Below are 23,382 nucleotides of genomic sequence, written 5' to 3'. Positions count from 1 at the left end.
TATAGGAGCTGTAAAACTGCGTACCTCCTATGATGGGACAATTGACAGAATGATGCTTGCCATGCCATAATTTCATGTTTAAACAATACAGAAGTAAAATGTAGTTACGAAATATGTCAATCAGGAGGTATTCTCGGACTTCGGATAAATTAAATATCATTTTTCCAAACTTTTATTTAACTTGCCCTGTTAGTTACTGTGGGTCCAATCTTGGTAGCTGAATTTGAGCCACTTTTCGATTTGCGATTCAGTTGAAATTTTGTGTAAGTACGTAATTAAGTATGCAAATCGGATGATAATGCAATATTATGATAACATGGACCTAATCTGATGAAGGAGACAGGAGGTGGCCATGAGAACTTTATCGCAATAAACCCTAACTAATTGTGTTTGGGTATATTAGAATTGTCTCGATGGTTCTAATACAATAATAATTGGCTGTGGAAAGAAAAATACATTCAGCGATAAAAGCTTATACCAAAAATTGATTTTTTTGCCGTAAAATATTCCCCATTTCAATATTTTATACAGATAGATCAATGTCCATTATAGGGGGCCCATTACTGGATCCACGTCCATTACCGGGGGCCCATTACTGGAGCTTTGGTGTCCATGACTGGAGAAAAAAAGCATAGTTTTAATTTGTTAAATATGTGGAAACTAATTGCAGTATCTTTGATACAACATGCCTAAAACATGAAAGACGGATAGGACTTTCATCTTTTAACACGCTAAGCGGTAGACCATTTACATGTATAAGGGAAATATCATAAATACTCCAAATTTCCTCTTAAATGTCCCATGACTGGTGCTGTTACTATATATACCTACTTATATTTCGTAAATCAGAGTTGGCGGTAGAATTCAGTCAACACCCAAGTACCTACTTAGTGGGAGCAACCTTTCCTCGTAAGAAAAGATATCCAATAGACGGAGAGATAAAGTGGTTATGGCAACTTATTTGAACTGTACCTATGATATAGAATTACACACCTGTAGTAGACTATGTTCTTTTTCCTGTTCTGCCTCCTGTACGATGGCCTGAGAAGGTTTATTGTCATCTAGAGCGTCGGCTACATATTTGAACATTGCTTTCAGAGTATCCCAGATATCTGTTTCCTTTGCATCTTTTTTATCTGACAGAAAACAATCGGTAGAAGTTAAAATTAATGGATTACGACAACGATCATCTGCTCATAACGTATCGATTGGTGTTCCACAGGGATCCGCATTGGGTAATACTTTGTTCCTTATCTTTGTAAATGATTTGTGGTCATTGAACATAGACGGCAAAATGATATTGTATGCGGATGACACATCAATTGTAGTAAGTGCCGAAACATACGAAGAATTGCAAGTAAAAATAGTTAAAACTATTCACACATGTGAGAACTGGTTCAAAGCGAATGGTTTACAGTTAAATTCAGAAAAAACTAATATTATGTTATTCCAACCGCGTAAACCTACAACAACACTGCGTGTCACCTTGAGAGACAATAGAATATTATAAACAGTAGACAACGTTAAGCTTCTTGGATTTCAGTTAGATGCTGCATTAAAGTGGAATCTCCACATTGATTTGGTTTGTAGTAAAATCGCGAAGGGTATTTATGCAATGAGACAACTAAAAACCTTATCGAATGATAGCTTAAAACAAATTTATTACGCCTATGTACATTCAATAATATCGTACGGCATACTATTGTGGGGAAAATCTATTGAAAATGTGCGAGTTTTAAAGTTACAAAAGCAAGCTATAAGAACACTAGTGGGAGCTAAGTTACGGGATCCATGTAGACAGCACTTTAAAAAATTAAGTATTTTAAGTTCAATCTCTGTATATGTAATGGAAATAATCTTATATGTAAGAAAAAACATTAAACAGTTTAAGCTACGATCACAATGTAATCCCCGCCAAACCAAACGATCTCTGGATATTATACCAACTAAATATAGGTTGAAGATGAGTAGGCGCTTACCCGACCCCATGGGATGTGACCTCTATAATAAGTTACCATACAATATTAAAAACATAGAAAGCGAAAGTTTATTCCGTTTACGAGTGAAAACACTTCTATTGTCTCGCACATTGTCCAGCGTTAAAGAGTACATGACTAATGATTATTCCGAATTTGATAATATTTCTAACAATAAATTATGAATTTGACCACAATAATTGAGCTATGACCCATACATAATATTAGTAGTATTTGTTGAAACTTAATCCTTCATTGTATAGAACTGATCTTAATAATAATTGTAATATGATGTATGTAGATTGTAATATACTATGCTATAAGAATAATAATTATACATAATTGTATTCCTTTGCATGAACGTAATCTTTGACGATCATTATAGTAATACGTTTTAGGTTTGATTTAAGGCATAATGTATTTTATAATGAAATAAATGTATCTTATCTTATCATCACCCGGTAATTTCTCTAAAAGACAACTATTTCTGGAATAACACTTTTTGTGCAACAAGAGAGCAAAGTATTTTTTTCAACGAGAAAGAAGATAAAAATAAATAAAAATATTTATAATCGAAAAAAAAAGGTTGAAGAGGCCGATTTTTGAATTTAGACTGCTCGATTTCGTTTATTTCGTTCCATAATATCTCATTTAAATTCTACTAATAGTATTGTACCTAAACGAATGGTCACTACCACTAGATTCCCAATTTCTATCGCTCGTAGGTATTTCAAAAATTAGCATTTCGCCGTTCTCCACCGATTTTCGAGTGACGAAATCAAGCGATTGAAATTCAAAAACGCCCTCCATATTTATAGTGTAAGATACATACGAGATACATATGTGACGTTCCACGGCAAAAGGCACCTACCTTATGGCGGGTGGCGCTTACTTCGCATAGCGCCGCAATAATATTGGAGCGGCGTTAACAATAGCGTAGCGCCAACCGCCATAAGGTTCCTTTACCCGTAGGACGTCACATATTACAATCATATGTCATTTTCAGCATTAGAACTAGAATATGTACCTGCAGGTAAGTACCTAAAACGTGTCATTCTATGGAACTTGCTAACTATGTAAACAAACTGCCAGATTGAAATTGTCTTTTAATGATGAATTTAAGTACTAGTGTCTTTTGTTTACATAGTTAGCAAGTTCCATATCCATAGAATGACACTTTATGTATGTACAACATATTTGCCTTAAATTAAATGGCATCAAAATTATTCTGGTTATGGCGCAACCAGTTGAAAGTTCTTTCTGGTTTAACAATGACGTACGCATTTGCGTTACAGTCTCATTTTTCATGGGATTTTGAACAGCGCGCCAAGCGGGACGTTTTGGAAACTATAAAATGACACCTAACGCAAACGCAAAAGTTGACCGTGGAAGGTACAATACCTTGAATGCCCACACTTGGACTTGTCTTTTGGAATTGGTAATGGATCATTGGGGGACTCGTTGAGGGTCCGTTTCCCATGGCTTTAATTAGTTGCAATATGTGTTCTTTAAATTTATTAGACGCCTCTGATACTTGCGGTTTCGGTGTAGTAAGGCCTTTCAATAAATTATTCATGTGTAACCCTGCAAGGTAAGCTGATAATTTTTGAACGATACTTGTAATATTGCTGCCCACTTCTACAGATGAATCAACATGTACTGATTTTGTATTTCCTTGTGGAAGAGCTAAAAAAGGCATTTTAAATACTGTAATCATAATAAGGTGTAGGAGGTACCTACTTAAAGAATCTAAGAAAAAATAATGCCTCCGAGTTCGCCATATGTACGTACATATTGTACGGGGCCGTCCAGTGCCACCTACGTCAGCTGTCAAATTCGGGGCACGATTTTTACTTCGGCCACTTAGACCATTAATACCTATAGTTCGTTTTTTTAGCATTAGAAATAAGTAAGGTGAACAATCTTGATGTGTCTTCTAATTGACAAACACATTTAAAAAATAAGTTACGGCAAATATGTAACAATTATGAATCTAATATATACGATCATTTATATTTTTCTGCTTTCATAAGTAGTTATTACTTATTTTTTTTATAATAGGTTCATTTATTTAGTTGAAGTATTAGTAGTTCCCATATTTTTTTAACCGTGTTGGTGGAAAGCGGTTTTAAATAAGTAACACTTACCGTAGATAATAAAATTTAAAGTACAAAGTATGATTCTAGACTGCATTATAGAAACTATTTACCAAACACGCTCAACTTGATTTCCTTTACTTCTACAGTACATGTTTAGATTTCAATAATTGAACTTATCGCATGGTCGCAATCAATTTATTTGTAATCTTAACGGACTAATTTAATTGTTTTATTTTCCAAAGAAAAATTTACTTGTGATTCTTGAATGATACCTACGGACTACGGACACAATACGTATGTACCTAGTATTTGTCTCGGACTATAAGGACTCGAGTCTCCAAATAAAGACTAGGTTTTTTTTATCTACTTAAATAACATTAAAGAAAATACACGCTATTCCAGACGGTCCAGACGGGATGATCGAAAGGTCAAGCGAAAATATCAAAAATCGAGGTTACTTTCTCGATATATTCCTCCTTCAAAACTTAAACAATAATAACGGAATATTGGTTACGGAATAAAAAGAAAATTATCTTTGTCTGACCGATTTCATTTTTGCGTTTATTATGCCGATTTTGTATGCTAGGCGAAGTAACATTAAAAACAAGAATGTCAAAAAAAGCAAAACGTATCTACAGACACATACTTCCTAGTAATGAATATTTAACTCATATAAAAAAATATTGATCTAGGTCCAAAATCCACACATTCAAATGTCGAGAACATTTGTATGGAAAAAATAACCACTAATGTTTCCTCTTAAACGAATACTATCCGCCCATCTCCATATTCGGAGTGACACTTAAAAAAATTAAGCAAGTGCGCGCTAAAACGTACTTCTTGTATTTTAAATAAGTTTCACAATGGTAGTGAAAAGAAACGATAAGTGATAATGTGGTTGCAGCGATTCTGTACACCATCCATACTCCCACGCATTCAAAAAGAGAACATGTGAAACAATTTCAATTGCACTTAAGTCATTTGCTACTAATGTGGTAGATAGATAACCACTTATATAGTTCGTATCGTTAAAAACTTCAACGTCAACCTCCTTTCAGTAAACTTATTAAATAATTCAGTAGGGGCACAGGTCGTGGTATAATGGAGTATTATAGATTCCAAGTCACATTGTTTATGTGACAGTGCTCGCGCGACACCCGAAGTGATAGGGTACCGTAACCATGTATCAGGAAACCGATGGAGTCACCTCCAAGATCGAGAAGAACAAATTCGAATCTTCTATCAGTGAGCTGAAGAAGAAGGCGTTTGTCTCTGCGGCTGACATAGAGAGCTATGGTAATTAATAGTTTGTGGTACCTACCACCTACCTAATTTGTGTTACCTAGGTGTGCTAAGGTAAACGTACTGGTGCTCGACGCGGTCCCAGTACATGTCATCTTGAAACTTAAGTCATTGTCGAAAGATGTGACAGCAAGGTGCATCTATTGGGAATTAGCATGTCGAGCACCAGTACGTTTAACTTAATTAGGTTTCGTGATATGAGAACTGGTACTGGCTGGCATAGTCAGGGAACTAAATTGGGTAAGCACAGATATCATTAAAATAAGTTTTCATTTCTCGTGCTGTGAAAGTGGCTCATTGTTTATCTATGAAGTGGGCTGAAAGTGACACGTTTCTGCAGAACTATATACTATCTTTTGTCCATTTCTTAACATTTTCTTGTGTGATGTAGTCTTTAGCAGGAATTACTTATCTCAAATAAAGATACCTAAAGGATACCTATTAAGGTAAACGTAATACCAACTGGTGCTCGACGCGGTCCCAGTACATGTCATCTTGAAACTTAAGGTGTCATCTATTGGGCATTAGCATGTCGAACACTATTAGTACGTTTACCTTACCGTTATTGTTACAAAGGAAAAGGAAAGGCTAGCAGAAGGAAGGACGCTGTACTGTAACACAGCAACATCAAGCAGTATCAAGTGCAAGAATAATTTTAAAAAAATAAGCCACTTAAAGATACCTACCTAGTTTTCTATAAGGCTACGCTTTCACCAGAGATGAACGAGGATGCGTACTGTGGCATGTGTTTTTAAGAACCAATAGAATCACTGCACGCTGAGTGAGGAAAACAAATGAAGTGATTATACCGGTGCTTAACGAACACATCCCTGCCACATGCTACGCATCCTCACACATCTCTGCTCGAAAGGCAGCCTTATGTTTTGATATAGTAATGCTAATGTATTTTTGGTCTAGGCGAGAGCGGTGTGACGGAGCAATATCAAAAAGCGTACCACCGCTCCCTAGTGGATCCCGAGGGATTCTGGGCCGACGTGGCAAAGGAGATCGAGTGGGCTAAGCCTTGGGACCAGGTTCTGGATCACTCCAATCCTCCATTTACAAAATGGTAAGTTTTTTAATTCACTTCAAATTGTAATACATTTGTACATGCATATGCCACTATTGGAAACCTCTAGGGTTTAAGTGGATGCCATATTGTTTTACTCGTATTTAACGCCAGGACTGCCAAGAGACTGTGCAAATTAAGTTGCATCTAGTATACAGTATATCCGTTGGTGACTTTTGAATTTCACATGGCGATGGTAGTTATTATAATGAGGAACAATTTATTTAATAGAACCGCATTCTTGCTTCAGAGAGTTGCATTCAGTTCGAAAATCATCCTGTAGTAGACTAAGGGCCACTTGCACCAATTCACTAACCCGGGGTTAACCGGTTAAACCTGGAGTTACTATGGTTACCAGTACAATTAAACGCTGGCTTGACGTTTTAGCCCCTATAGTTCGTTTTTTTTAACATTAGAAATAAGGTAAACAATCTTGATGTGTCTTTTAATTGAAAAACACATTTTAAAAATAAGTTACGGCAAATATGTAACAAATATTAATCTAATACGATCATTTATATTCTTCTGCTTTCACACAGTAATAGTTATTGATTTTTAAAAAGCGTAATTCAAAGACATGTCAAGATCGCTTACCTTCTTTCAAGTTCTTTCTAATTCTAAAAAAAAACGAACTTATAGTTAGTGGGAATAGTCATGGAATAGTGGGATGGCAGTGATGGCACACAGTCGACGTCAAAGATATGTTTACACTTTTGCACCTTACTCTTCTGTAATAAGGCGAAACATTTAAACATATTATCTTTGACGCCGACTGTACAAGTGGCGCCAATACACTAACGTGTTGCAGGTGGGTAGGCGGCGAGTTGTCCGTCTGTCACAACGCAATCGACCGGCATGTGGAGAAAGGCCAGGGCGACAGCGTGGCCCTGGTACACGACTCCCCGCTCACCGACACAGTGAGGCGCATCACCTACAACGAGATGAGGGACCAGGTTAGTGACAGGGTCATGGCTCCTCTACACGATGGGCCAACGCCGGCCACTCTGCCCTCCTAAGCTAAAAAGCGGTATTTGCATTAAATTTTCATTGAAAATACGACCTTTTAGCTTAGGAGGGAAGGACGTATTTTCAATGAAAATTTTATGCAAATACCGCTTTTTAGCTTAGGAGGGCAGCACTCGTGTAGAGGAGCCATCATATAGACAGCGGGTCAGGAACAGATTTTCATGACCAATTGGATCCCAGATGAAAGCTCGTAAAGTGGTTTAAAGGTGATGTGTAATAATAATAAATCCTCGTGAACGTCAGCAGCTGGAGCTGTAGCCTATTAGTTACGCCTAAATCTTGAACTTAACAAAGATTTTAAATTAGAAATATACTTACATTAAAAGATGTAAGACGCGACCAGCTGACGGTCTTTCCACCGCGATACAACCGGCTAACGAATTTTAGCTCACAATAACATCTAAACTATCGGACAAAGTTTCAATCGGGAAGCGATGACTAAATTTTTTTTACGTGTTTGGATAGTTACCGTTCCTCAACACACTAACGGAGCGGCAGCTGACGTCCACGAGGGTTAACTAACCACTTTACGAGTTGTCCGTCTCTCAGTCAGTCCGGGGTGACACGGTATAGCCTTGCTAAAATGACTTGCCGTCCCCGCTCATGGATACAGAGAGGCGCATCACGTACAGCAAGATTCCGATGGCGAGAATAAGATGCACATTATGAAATGCCGAAGTGACTGTAAGGTACTAATAATATATTGATACCTACTTGTTACTTCAATACTTCATAACAGCGACATATCTCGATGACCCTATTCGTCGTCATTGTGATCATGAATAATTTAACGACAAAGTACGATAACTAATAATCATCTTTCTCCAATCTTCCAATCTTTTCAGGTTAACAGGTCAGTAGTTATAGGTACTATCGTTTTTGGTTAGAAAGAGATTGCTACTCTGTACATAGTACACTACCGAAAACATTTTACCATATATATACCAATATTCCCTTTACAAAAATGAATAAAGGCCTGTGCACACCGGCTGCGTGTGCGTGACGTGCACGTGCGCGTGCGGCGTTGTAGTATACAGATTCTTATGAGAGATGGCACACCGCTTGCGTGACGTGTGCGTGTGCGGCTCCAACATTTTAGCGCACGCACACGCGTACGTCACGCACACGCAAGCCGGTGTGGCTCGGCCTTAAAACGGGTACACTTCCATAAGTGGTCCCCTCGGTGTTTGTCTGTCCTTCAAAACCCCGAAATAGTAGATTGTTAACCAAGGGTTGAAAGGCACCCATTTCTGTCGAGGTAGTTTGGCGCTCGAACGCAGTGAGAGCGCCAATAGTCCGAGACAGAAATGGTGCCTTTCACCCGAGTTAAACACTCTACTTTTCATATCGAATGCGAGGAAACCAAAGAAGACAAGGCAATTCCGCAAAATCAGTAATGGAAGTACCTAATAGATCTACGGCCATGATTTATTTTCCTTAGGACTTACTTGTAATCGGAGACTTTACATGTGTGAAGATTAATAACCCCTAGCGAAAATCATTTAGATTGCAATATTTACGAAAACACACATTTTTTAACAAACTGAAGTAATTTAAACATGATTTGTTCATTATATGTAGTATGAAAATCAGCGGGTTGCCTCTTACTTTTTAATTTTATACTTTTTCGTTCTAAAATCCGCCACAGACTGCCGGACCGCATCGCGACCTTGGTGCGCCGCACTACGTAATAACATAATAAAAGTATTTTAAATATAAAATAACAATTTAGTTACTAATATAAGTAATTTTTATCTTTTATTTTATATTATTTTCATGAATATAGTGCTAAATAACATTAAAAATCAATTTAATATCATACAAACGTTTAACTGTGGCTGTATAAGATTCTGCCTTTGCTCATTTACGCAAGTGTGAGGTTTAAATAGTACATTGTGTATTAAGGGCGGGAAATAAGAAATTACGAACGAGTGTCAATTTTAAGCCCGACGCGAAGCGAGGGCTTAAAATGTTCACGAGTTCGGAATTTCTTTACCGCCCGTGGCACACACAATGTTTTTCATCACACTTGTAAGGAAAAAAAGGAGAATTAATAAAAACAAACTTCTGTATAAAACACTTTTCCGCCCTAGGGCGAAAATTTCAATTTTCCGCCCGCAAGCCCTACGTGTAAATACATCTTTTCCGAGCAAGTGTGATGAAAAAATATTTTTGGTGTATTCCATTTGGTTCCCGTCTTGTGAAATCGAGTAAATAGAATTCAACGAAAGAAATCAAGAATAATTTGTTTTTAACAATTCACTTACATAATTTTTTATAAAAAAAAGGATCAACGTGGGATTAGTAAAATTAAACAAATACCAATTGCTAAGCTTTTGTTTTACGATTTTTTTTCATATTTTTTGGACCAATGGATCAAACTATAAGGGTTCCTAGTTATGCCAACATGTCATTATGTGCAGGTGTCTCGCTTAGCCGGGAAACTGTCGGAGCTAGGAGTGACGCGAGGGTCCCGCGTCCTGATCTACATGCCGCTGATCCCCGAGGCCGTCATCGCCATGTTGGCGACCAACCGCATCGGGGGCATCCACTCTGTGGTATTCGGAGGTACTACTGCCTGGTATTTTTAAGCGACTTTGAAAAATAAGAACAGAAATTTATGGTATATTATGCAAAAAATTATCACAAAATAGACCACTAAATTCAAATGAGTTTCAGTTGCAATAAAATTTGATAAATTATTTAGACAATGTAATTTTAGGGCGATTTCAGACTAGCGTATTTTTCTGCGCGTATGTACGGTCGTTTCGGCCGCACGAGCTACCACGCGCGCTACATTTCCCCACATTTGGTTTTTATGTTTTTATGAACTTACACGCGCGTTATGTTTCCCTAGTATAGTCTATTATAGGTAGGTACGCCACTGTTACAACTATTATAAAACAGAAGATTTTAAAAAAGAACTGTCGTTACAAAAAAGGCGCGAAATTCTAATTTTCTATGGGACAATAACCCTTCACGCCCACATTTTTTTTTTAATTTCCCGCCTTTTTCTACTGACAAGATTTGCTTGACCATCTATATGTATTTTATTGTCTGTGAAAACTTGTCAAAAAACAGTTTAACCCCGGCTACACACGTTAACGATAAATCGTAGTAATCTGTGCAGTCCGATTTGCGCAGTTTTATTTACCGTGTGTATAGCCCCCTCCAGACTATGCGCGTGAATCTCGCTGTCTACGAAAATCGACGCCACACTCACGTTCGCGGCTTCGCGCCGCGATTCGCGCACGAGTGTGGAGGAGGCTTATGACAAATCGCTGTCGATTATCGTAACGTCGGCATAAGGCACCTTCGAGCAACACCGGCTTCCGACACCACAGTGTGTATACTGTATAAGATACTCTATGGTTTACTAGAGGAGCTAGTGCTGCACTCTGGCGGCAGAACATTGCAGTAATACCCCCTATTGAATCACCTATTTCATTTAGATTTATGGTGATATTTGAGCGCTCTAAATAAATAAAAAAATCCCAATCGCAAATATTCGCGTCCGCACCGCACCTCCAGTTTATAAGTCAAGAATCTAGGGCGGGGCGACTATCGTGACAACTATGTCAGAGGTTTATTTTAAATTCGGATTTTATGAAAATGCCTAGAGTATCTAACATAATAGGGAGTACCTATTACTGCAATGTTCTGCCGCCAGAGTGCAGCACTAATTTGTTTAGTAAACCATAGAGTGCTAGTGACGCCCTCTACGTAGAGTTTTGCATAATATTTCCTATTGATATTGATAGGCACATAATATAATTTATACCTAGGTACCTACTCTGGCAAGTCAACTTGGTCAGAAGAAAAGGCGCAAAATTTTAAATTAGTATGAGAGATCGATTCTTCACGGCTACAATTCTCAAATTGGCCGTTTTTTTACGCGCTGTATTAATTTAAAGCTGAACTAGTAAGGATAGGTACCTAATAATAAACTTTATAAATAGAAAAAAACCTATATTAATGTGAGTGCATGAGCACTCAATATGAATTGTTTTGAATAGAATGACTGACACAAACCGCCGAACGCATGCGGCGGTGCCACGTTAGGTTATATACCTACTCGTTATAGTCTGGCCACTGAAAAAGAGTTCATTGATCCATCCATAGAGTTACACCAAGACAAGTCTGCAACGATTTTGATAGCACACGCAGTCCAAGTGTTATTTTAAATTTCAGACTTCCATAAAATTATGACTTATAAATAACACTTGCACTGGTGTGAGCTATCAAAATAGTTACAGATTTTTTTTTGGGTTTATCTCTACCTACATTTTAGGAATTTTGCAATTATTTCTGATAACAAATGTGGCTAGTCAGTTAACATGTCTGCTAGTTCACATATAATATTTAACTTACAAAAATTGTAATATCGGATACCTATCGATTTATTTCAGGATTTGCGGCTAGAGAGTTGAGAACAAGAATTGAGCACGCGGAACCCACTATTATTATTGCAGCTAGTTGTGGAGTTGAACCAAATAAAATTGTTAGGTGAGTTCTCTGAAAAGTTTATTTTTGTAATATATTTTTTGAAAATTTCTACTAAGAAACACCAAAGTTTAAATGTTGCTCTTTAGCAAAGTTTTCAAATCAATTCATTAACTTAAATAAATATAAATTATTTGAGAAACACTGTGTAGGTATACGTATAAGGCTGAAAATCAAATGCTATTACTACTACATCGTATCTACCTAGTACAACCCGTACCTTACGCTCCAAATACTATGTAACTTTTAATATTTGCAGATACAAAGATATCTTAGACGAGGCACTATGTCAAAGCTCACACCAGCCTTTGAAGTGCATTATTTACCAGCGGCGAAGAGTTCTTGAGTGTTCTCTTGAGAAAGACAGAGACATGTGCTGGAAAGACGCACTTGAGAGCGAACCGGTGCCATGCGTGCCTGTCGAGGCAAATGAACCCTTATACATTCTTTATACTTCTGGTGAGTAAATCTGATCAATACTTACACATTATGTATTTTGCAATTGTTTGTATAATATATGTACTTATTACTTTTCTGTGGTAAGTACAAACTTCTTCATTTTGTTCTTCATAATCTTAGTCTGGAACTCTGTTTAGGAACTACTGATGCTCCAAAAGGTGTCCAACGCCCATGTAGTCATGCAGTTACGCTTTGTTGGTCCATGAACACGATATATGGCTTAAAAAAAGGTGTTTGGTGGGCTGCCTCTGACCTTGGTTGGGTAGTGGGTCATTCATATATCTGTTACGGTCCCCTACTTGCCGGTCTGACCACTGTTTTGTACGAAGGCAAGCCGGATCGGACACCCGATCCAGGACAGTATTTCAGGTAAAGGAATCTTTAAAATAGGTATAAACATACCTAGTTCAGTAAAAATATAAATAAGTATATTATGCAATGTACCATAAAATGTACCATACAACATTCATAAATAAAAAAATACAAGTAATAAAACTAAATTAGGAACATTGAAATGTATGCCAAAAGTTTGACTACTTATCAATTGATTAGTGTGGTTTTATTTTTAACAGTCACTTATGAATTCACCTTATTTGCATATGCTAAAATCAATAAATAGTATAAATTGATGAGTGTAATTAATTAGAGTCAGTTGCGTTGCGACCTTAGCAATGTTTTTATTATATGGAAGTTTTAAAACTCTGTGTGTTGTCGAACTATGACACTCGTATATTTTACTAATTTGTCCATTCATTCTTACTGCGTGTAACCGGACCTTAGCATATTAATATAGATATCATAAATACGTTACTTATTCTTATTAAATCTCTTTTGTATTTAGAACAGAACAACATAAGGGTACGCATAAGTCATATAATTTTTTAAATAATACTAAATGCCTACTAATAATTTATAATATTTTTTATAATGATAATATTTTTTTTTCTGAATTATTTTATTTGTTTATTGTATAAAGTATATAAATGGTATTCCAGGATAATAGAACAGCATAGAGTCAATGCGTTATTCACAATCCCCACCGCAATTCGTGTGCTGAAGAGGGCCGATCCTAACGCCAAATACGCTAGGAGATATTGTAATCAGTCTTTGAAATCAGTATTCATTGCCGGAGAACACTGCGACCAAGACACACGTGTAAGTATCCAGTAAACAATGTCTAAACGTCCACTTCCGTTACAAAAAAAGGAGCAAAATTCAAAATAACAATATGCGGCTGTGCAAAGTTTATAAACTTCACCTTTAAAAAAACGGAAATAAAATTGTTGCGATGTAAGTACCTATATATATATAAAGGTATAACCATCGAATTTATATGATCTCAACTGTTCTGGCAAGATGAAAACAGGGACTATATATAAAGATCTCGGAAGAGTCGGAAGTCTCGGAACCGAACCCAACTCGGAATTGATTTTAAGGAATACTGTGAGATAACTAATATTTTCGAATATTACCTAATGTATAAAAAATATAAGCATTACAAATAAATATTTAAAAAGCAAACCTGTTTTTTTTGCAAAAAATAAATACTTCCCATAGAAAGTTAAACGGTATGATTGTTCATTGAAAACATATAGGTCCCGTCCCGTCATTATGTAAACTTATTCAGTTACTGTTCGTATGACCTCTGGGCAGTCCTTTGTTTTGTACGATTCAATTACCGTAGCCACATTAATTACTAGAACATAACTTTGGTTAAAAATAACAATGAATACTAAGCTAAGGCGATTCCAGACTTCGAATAATGTTTTTACAAAATGTGCATCGATGCACCTTTTTGAATCTCCCAAAAATGTAACATTATTGAAAATACCAGACACTTTAGCACTGCATGAGTATTTATTGGAGGTACTTTAATTGTAATTTCAGCTATGGGCAGAACGTATATTTTCAGTGCCCGTGCTAAACCACTGGTGGCAAACAGAAACAGGCTCAGCGATTACTGCTGCCTGTCTCGGGTATGGCATTAAATCAGTACCGCCACATTCCGCCGGATACCCTGTTCCAGGATACGAGAGTAAGTTAGTAATAATTAAATAACCGAAAAAAAATGATATTATGTAGGTTAAAAACACACTTTACTCTGCCGGTGAAGGTTAGCAAATTCCTTTTCTTATCAATAATTCAAACATATAATAGACTAAATTTATATGAAAATCTTGTAACATAACTTAAATGAGCTCGTATTTATTACCACATACTTTTTCCAGTGCTTGTTCTAAGAGAAGATGGTTCAGAATGTCAAACGGGCGAAGTTGGTAGATTAGTTGCAAAGCTTCCTCTGCCTCCTGGGTTCGCCTCTACACTCTGGCAAGCAGATGACAGATTTAAAAAGACATACTTCGAGTCGTATCCAGTAAGCGTTACCTAGTTTCACCTTCTGACATTTTACTCATTATTAATCAACTGCAATGCTTTCATTACCAATTGTTTAGGAAATTACAATGCATGATATTGCCTTTTAAATGGTAGTAATATTTAAATTAGACATCAATTAATTTTAAAGGTAGTTATTTATATTAAGCGAGTTTTCTAATAGGTATAAATAGGATAACATAAAGCCAGCTTGTATTACAGATAAAAAGAAATAAAAACGATATGGTATATATTATCTTAATCTCATATCGTTTACATGTTACAATACAAAAGCAACGTGTAGATATCTACGTCAAGTCCAATACATTATTTTGAATTGGGATGCTGGTTTATTACATTATGTTACTACAATAAGTATAAATAAGTAAAATAGTCCCATTACATAGACCCTGACACATAACTAACTGACCCTTAAACTTAAACTTTTTTTTACGTAAATAATATTTTTATTTCATAATTAAAATAACACATAAACTAAACAAAACTATTTTTTAGAAATTAAACTTAAATTAAATATAAACTAAATAAGTATAAAATAAATTGCCAAACTTAAACTAAGTAATATGTTTTTATTTTCTTGTTAATTATATACATAGATAATATTACATTTATAATCCAGGGTTACTACGACACTCAAGATGCCGGTTGGATAAGTGCAGAAGGAGCCGTTTGGGTTGTAGCCCGTGCTGATGACATCATTAATGTAGCTGGTCATAGGCTATCGACTGCAGCCATAGAAGATGTTGTGCTAAAGCACGCAAGGATAGCAGATGCTGTTGTCGTTGGTGCCCCTGATGCTACCAAGGGCGATGTACCTTTATGCCTTTACGTTATGAGACCACCCCAAGATGGTTAGTATTTAAATTTAACGTCATCATACTGTACTGTAATTCTGAGTAAGGCCACTGTAGTCTTTACAAAGACCATATCCTAGTAATAGGTTTGTTGAATGATTATTAATTTTATTATGGTCAGCTACGGACAAGTCAAAGGCTTGGCTGCGTTACATTGATTTTGTATTCTATTAAGTTAATAAAAATGTAAAAGATATACTATTTAGTTATAATCCCAAAACTCACAGTCCTTTTACTAGAAAATTACGACAAAATTTCTTTACCAACCACCTGAGAAAACTGGTATACCAAATTTTTGTCCCTTCATACAGTCATGTAGGGTAGAAGCGGTACATACATACAGGATCCGTTATCTACTTTTATAAGTACTAAAAATTTTATAGAATCAAACTGCAGATGGAAACAGCCATTATATAACATCTAAAAGGCAAAAATGTGTTGTTACATAATTCGACACAATTTTAATGGTGTTTTGACATCTTTGACTAAATAATAAAACAAATATTATAACTACATATGTAAATGTAATATGAGTAATATCTGAATGTATTTAGCTATTGTGTTTTGTCTTTTTAGATGAAGAAATTGTGGCTGAAAGTACAGTAACCCAGGAACTTATCGCATTAGTTCGCCATCTGATTGGACCAATAGCAGCGTTTAGGAAAGCTGTTGCTGTCCCTGCGCTACCTCGGACTAGGTCTGGCAAAGCGCTCAGAGGAGCAATTGCAAAATTAGCTAGATCACAATTAGTGCGACTGCCAGCTACAATTGAAGATGCAAGTGTATTTGCTGAAATAAAAATTGCACTGCAAAAGTTTGGATATGCCATAGATGCACCCGATCCTGAAGTTTAAGAAAATAATAAAAATAGTCAGACCGTAAAAAGTCTGCAGCGATTTTGATAGCCCACGCTGTGCAAGTGTCATTATAAACGTCAAACTTCTATGAAATTATGACGTTTACATAACACTTAGGTACACTGCGTGGGCTATCAAATCCGCTGCAGACTTTGTTTGGTGCGACTATATCCTCATTTCAATCTTAATGATTGGAGTTTTTTAGGAAACTTAGAATATTAAAGAAATATGTGCTTTAAGTTTGTATTGTAATATAAGAGGAGGTATTTATTTACGTATTTTAAGTTAATTTTTGTACTTAATAGTTACAAATCATAGAAATATTAATAATCATTTGTAAAAAAAGAAAGCAAGAGCTTTTACTGCGAGTGCTGATTCAAACGGCGCGATTCGGGGAATGAATTAGACATTCACTAGATATGAAATAGTAACGATATGTGACGTTCCACGGCAAAGAGTACCCTATGGCGGTTGGGGCTTACGCTATTATTAACTCCGCTCCATCAATATTATTGCGGTCATAAGGTACCTTTTGCTGTGGAACGTCACATATCGTTACTATTTCATATCTAGTGAATGTCTAATTCATTTCCCGAATCGCGCCGAAAGTCCAAGCTAGCGATTGATTCAGCAATACGATTCACAATCTTGAGTGTACGTAACGAGGAACTCTAAGGCATGAGGTGCAAAAGCTTTTGGTCTCGCGTGGCAAATATAAATTTTCACCTCAGCTATGAAAACATATAAAAGGGAAAAAAGAAAAGTACGACATGAAAGAAGTTTCTGTATTTATTTCTAAAAAAATCCATGTTCTATTCTAAGGTCCACATCAGGGGTCATGTGCAAAATTTATCCCGGCCCGGGTACGGACCAGAACCGGATCCGGAACCGATTCTATAAATTTAATTCCGGTTTAGATTCCTACCTACTTAAAATCTGGATCCCGGTCCAATTCCAGATCCAGAAGAGATTCTGGGTCCGGGTCTGACTCCGAATCCGGGACTGATTCTAACGTAACTAGCATTTTAGCTAATCCTGTCGTCGAATGAACGTAGGTATTATTATTGTGTGTAATTGTATACTTATATTTATTTCTCTACTCTCAATAGTCAAATTCAAACTTGTTTCGTTAATTAGTATTTTAAAATGAGACTAAGTAAGGGGACCACGTAAAATAAACATTTTTATTTGTAAAAATATACCATTTCAGATATATGTATATTGGTGGACCTAACTGGCTGCATACAATAAGGTTTCAGGGGAATTTTGTCCAGGGAACGCACAGACTGTGGGATTAACTTCCTGTAGGTGTACTTTAGTAGTTCGTAAGAATCCAAATAGGATAACAAATATCATAATATAATTTAAAAAGTTAACACGTTATTTTTACGGTTAGCTTTGATTTCTTATAATTAATTATGCCTAATTAGGCATATAATTTAATCATTCGACTTTAAGACGGATTTGTAATTGTAAATTTTAATACCCTAAATAAATTCTGACACATGAACCACTAAAAGACATAATCCATTAGCTTTCATATAGTTTTTTGTGTGAACTTACTTTTTAGGGTTCCGTACCTTAAAAGGAGAAAACGGAACCTTTATAGGATCACTTTGTTGTCCGCCCGTCTGTCTGTCAAGATCTCGATAACGCGTAGAGGTATCAAGTTAAAATTAAAACCATATACTTACTCAGATCTACAGTTTCTTCAAGCTGTGAAAAAAATCAATCTTAAAATTAACGTTAAAAAAAAGATACGGCCGTTTATGCCGCAAAAAACATATAAATATATTTCCACACTCTTAAGGGAATCACAATTTATAGGGTAAGTACCCGTTGACCTACTTAGAACTATGTAATTTGGCAAGTAATATTGTCTTACACTACAAGTAGTAGTCTTACACTACACTGAACACAAATGTTTTAGAGGAAAATAAAAATACCTCAACCTTATTGAATTGCATGTTAGAATACAACTTCAAACAATACATAAAGGAACCAACGCGTGTTACAAACTCCTCGTCAACCTGTTTGGACTTGATATTTACCAATTTTAAAGATAAAACCTTAAATACTTACGTGCGTGATCTCGGTTTTTCTGATCATAAAGGTACAATAATAAATACACACATTACATTTCAACAGCAGAAACAAGAAACCATCCCGTGGAAAATATACAAACGACATTTTAACTCACAAAATATTTCAACATTTAAGCTAGAGTTACAAAAAATAGATTGGACACAAAAACTTGACACGAACAATGACATAAATAAAAATTATGACATCTTTGAAACCACATTAAAGGAAATTCTTGATCGATGCATCCCAAAAAAGTTAATAAATGTAAAATCAAAGTTTAAGAAAAACTGGCTCACAAAGGGAATAAAAAAATCGTGCAATAACAAAAGACTCCTAAAAACGCTAGTCACATACACAAAAAATCCGGTACTTATCAAACATTATAAACAATATGGAAAACTTCTTAAGCGAGCCATCAAACAATCAAAAAGGAACCAATACATATCAGAAATGCGAAAAACCGAGAACGTTTCAAAAACAATGTGGAGGATAATAAAAGAACGCACCAACAAAATTGCTAAACAAACACGACATAATATCGAACTTGCGATCCACACCAATCTTACGTCGGACCCGAAACAGGTAGCTAATGCACTCAATACATTTTTTGCATCAGTCGGGCGAGTCACCGGGGGAGAGGAGCCGCGCGGGCGGCCGGGACCCCGCACACTCAACACTTTGTATCTGAAACCGGTCGAGCCGCGCGAGATTAATGGAATTATACGTCACCTAAAAAACAAAAGTAGTTACGGCATCGACGAATTACCGCCGAAATTAATAAAGAGCTGCGCTGACGAATTGACACTGCCTTATTATATGCTGGTTAATCAATCTTTTTTTGATGGAATATTTCCCGATCAATTAAAAACATCCATCATAAAACCAATCCACAAAAAGGGCCCTAAGACCGATCCTAATAACTACCGGCCGATTGCTTTATTACCTACTTCCTCAAAAATTTTTGAATTAGCCATGTGTAAACGCCTAAACTCGTTCTGCGAAAAGTACAACATTTTTAACGATAGTCAGAACGGTTTTCGCAGGAACCGATCGACTGTACTTGCCGTCTATAAATATATGCAGGAAGTATATAATATTTTAAACGAAAAAAAGTATGCAATTGGTGTTCTTTTAGATATGTCGAAGGCTTACGATAGGGTGCAATATAAAATACTGCTTGACAAACTACATGAAATAGGAATTAGGGGTACCGCGCACAAATGGCTTACGTCTTATTTAGATAACCGAAAACAATATGTCGAGATACAACACAATGACAATAAAACAGGTATGATCAGCTACGTAAGATCGGAGGTTCAAGTAGTCGAACACTCAATCCCCCAAGGAAGCTGTATCGGCTGTTTACTATTTTTAATTTATATAAACAATCTCCCAATGATCCTGAATGACTTGTGCGTACTTTTTGCGGATGATATTTCTGTGTTAATGTCATGCAAAAATGATCAAAACCTCCAAAGTGACATTCATAATACATTGACCAAACTAACAGACTGGCTCACTGACCACAACTTAGACATAAATTTTACAAAAACAAAAATTATACAGTTCAGGCCTTACCAAAAAGACGCATTAGATATAAATATATCATTCAATGGACAAACCCTGGAGTGTGTAGACGCTTTTACCCTTCTTGGAATAGATATAGATTCTCATATTAACTGGAAATCACATCTAAATAAAATCAAAAATAAAATGTCTAGCTTTATATATGTAATTAGAGAACTAAAAAAATCTACCAACTTTCAATGCGCTTTGACTGCCTACTACGCCTATGCTTCCTCATGGCTCAATTATGGGATAATTCTTTGGGGAAACAGTACTGACATAAACGATATATTTGTCCTCCAAAAACAGTGTGTACGAATACTAGCCAATACCACATACTCCGACAATTGCAGACCCTACTTTATTAAATACAAAATTTTGACGTTGACATCAATTTATATTTTAGAAATCTGCAAGTTCGTCAGGAAATACCCGGAATTCTTCCCAAAAATTGCCGACCGTCCTCGACGTTTCGAAAGTAGATTTAAGAATAACCTGGCGCCACCCATAAGTTCTGTACTAAAGCTACATAAATCAAGCCCAAACATGATGGCAATCAAAATTTACAATAAAATCAGCGACGACCTTAAAATGCAAACATCAGACACGCTATTCAATAGGCAGTTGAAGGACTTCTTAATCAATAAATGCTATTACAATCTGAATGATTTTTTGGAGGATGAAATGTAATTATTATGTAGTTAAGTATATTTATTAGACATGACTCAATTTCGAATTATATAAATTAGTTTTAAATTAACATTATATACCTATTGATATTTTGACATAAACTGTACCTAACATTTTTTTTTTTTAAGCATGGATATTTAATCTTATTATTTTTATTGACATATAATTTGATAATTTGCTATTGACGTTCCTAAAAATTACATAATGTTTACAACTATTTATTAATTTAAAATGAAATTAGACATTGTTAATGGTACCTACATACAAACTCAATCCTTAGATTTAAGAATATTGCCGTGCCCTACCAGGGCCCATGTGAAACAACTATTACCTATGTAACACCTGTGTACTTACCATGGATGCAATAAATATATGAATTATGAATGAATTATGAAGTACGGGGAAAAACCTAAAGTATACATTTGTAAAAAATAAAATGTTAAGTATTAGCTTGTATTTTATTTATTATGTAATAAGCCCCCGAACAGAACATCTAAGACCATAGGCGTACGCACGGTGGGGCAAGTGGGGCAACTTGCCCCACCCTGGTCTGTGGTCTGACGAGAAGCTAAAAATTTTTAGGAACAATTAAGGCACGTAACCATACTTCTGCCCCACCCTTTAAAAAATGCTGGGTACGCCTATGTCTAAGATACTTTAACATCGATGCACTGTAAGGTAAGTTACATATTGCACACGTTTTTTAACGAATTCTATTCGTGAGGAATACTTACGAACACGCACAATGCACCACGGTCACCACATGTACGAAAGCATTCGTGTTTCAAAGTATAAGAAGGTACGCTCACTGAGTGTGCATGTATGTATGTGGAAGTAGCAAGTAGAAGTACAGTGAACTGCAGAAGTGACGTATTAAACCATTTGCCCTAAATCAGGCATGTGTGGTTTCCCTACGCTCTAGACTCGTATCTTATATGGGACATAATTTTAAAGTCTGTCAAACAACTTTGTCAGTATAAAACTAGAAAAGGCCGCGAATTTAAAATTTTCCTTGGAACGATAACCCTTATCGCCTACATTTTTTTTAAACTTGCCGCTTTTTTCTATTAACGGAAATGGCTTGACAGAATATAATTTATTTATACAATAAATTGGGATTATAACGATTATTAATAAGGATTGTAACTATCCTGGTTATAATCCTTACTAATAATAAAATTATAATGGTTATATCCTAATTATTTAAAATACGTTTTGTTTTGTTATGATTTGGTTAGCCAGACCAGTCATGAAGAACATTTTTGTATAGAAATAAAAAGTATCCTGTGGACTATTTTCAAAAATACCGATTTCAGATCTGCAGCAGCACTGTGGATCTCATAAACAAAACTAACAGACATAGACAACTGGGCCCAGTTTTATAAAGTTACAAGTTACAGGTTACAAGAGTACAGGCTACAGGCACCTGTAATGCACTGTGAACGGCTACAGGTGTTTTATAAATACACATAAATAATTACAGTTGTAAAGAACCACGGTCAATCTCGATTACATGTGAAATCTACAGGTGTGAAGGACATCACTATTTAAAAAAAAACGTGTGTCATAGATACTCGGTTCTCTACTAAATTATGTGTTTTGTTTGCTGTAAAATATTAATTACTGGAAAAATGGCCAGAAATGAAGGAAAAATCGAGTGGTTGAGAGCGGCGTTCCATGCCAAGGATATACTTTCTGGGCCGTTTTCAGATTCAGATTAAGTTAGATTTAATGAAATATTTACGTAATAAGTAAATAACATGTAAATAAGTAGGTACTCTTTCACATTCTTACATTAAAATGTATCGTTTCGGTAGCGGCTCAAAGATAAATACGGTGTGTATCGAAAATTATGAATAGTACACTTTACCATAATGTGAATGCACTATACTTATATAAAGAGACGAATGCTAATAAATCAACGACAAAATATCGGCAATAATCCCTTTCCATTTCCTAGTAGATAAAATAAAACGAATCGTCAATAAAATCAATATCAAACATATTGTCACTTTATTTCCTATTTACTATATATTTCAGATACATTAACAAAAACTGATAAGGTCAGTGCATGGAAAAGTATGCATGCCCTGGCACAATCGTTGGCGTTGGTGCTTAACAATAAAGAGTAAAGTTTAAAATCTCTCAGAAAACGAGTCTACAAGTAACTGCTGTTGTGCTGTTACAGGACTCAAGACGTATGTAAGTTTTTGTTACAAGTGTACCAATCTACACTTGTAATTTACAATTTTTTTATAAAACGCCTGTTCGATTATGAGTTTAAAACTATAAAACTCCCGTATTTTCGTCTATGGTTGAGCTACAGGCACTTGTACCTGTAACCTGTAAAATTGTAACACAGTACTTTTATAAAACGCAAATTGTAAAAAACGGAGCAAGTGTTGCCAGTAAACGCCTGTAAACTTGTAACTTGTAACTTTATAAAACTGGGCCCTGTCAGCTGTCCGATCTGTCAGTGTCAACTGTCAACCGCTAATTACT

General features: G+C 35.8%; 1 protein-coding gene across 1 annotated transcript; it reads left to right on the top strand.

The window, feature by feature from the left end:
* Window positions 1-4,885: 4,885 nt before the first annotated feature.
* LOC134666260 (acyl-CoA synthetase short-chain family member 3, mitochondrial) lies at window positions 4,886-16,550 on the top strand. The gene is made up of 12 exons (XM_063523415.1): window positions 4,886-5,371; window positions 6,296-6,446; window positions 7,255-7,399; window positions 9,896-10,040; window positions 11,882-11,978; window positions 12,235-12,434; window positions 12,572-12,803; window positions 13,430-13,589; window positions 14,322-14,469; window positions 14,663-14,808; window positions 15,448-15,679; window positions 16,259-16,550. Exons 1-12 carry the CDS (start codon window positions 5,257-5,259, stop codon window positions 16,534-16,536), a joined length of 2,049 nt encoding a protein of 682 aa, XP_063379485.1. The 5' UTR covers window positions 4,886-5,256; the 3' UTR covers window positions 16,537-16,550.
* The last annotated feature ends 6,832 nt before the right edge of the window (window positions 16,551-23,382 follow it).

This window comes from Cydia fagiglandana, chromosome 1 (assembly GCF_963556715.1).
Source record: "Cydia fagiglandana chromosome 1, ilCydFagi1.1, whole genome shotgun sequence".
In the NCBI taxonomy this organism is placed as follows: domain Eukaryota; kingdom Metazoa; phylum Arthropoda; class Insecta; order Lepidoptera; family Tortricidae; genus Cydia; species Cydia fagiglandana.
The sequence above is the reverse complement of the archived record's forward strand: the minus strand, read 5'-3'. Positions and strand labels throughout refer to the sequence as shown.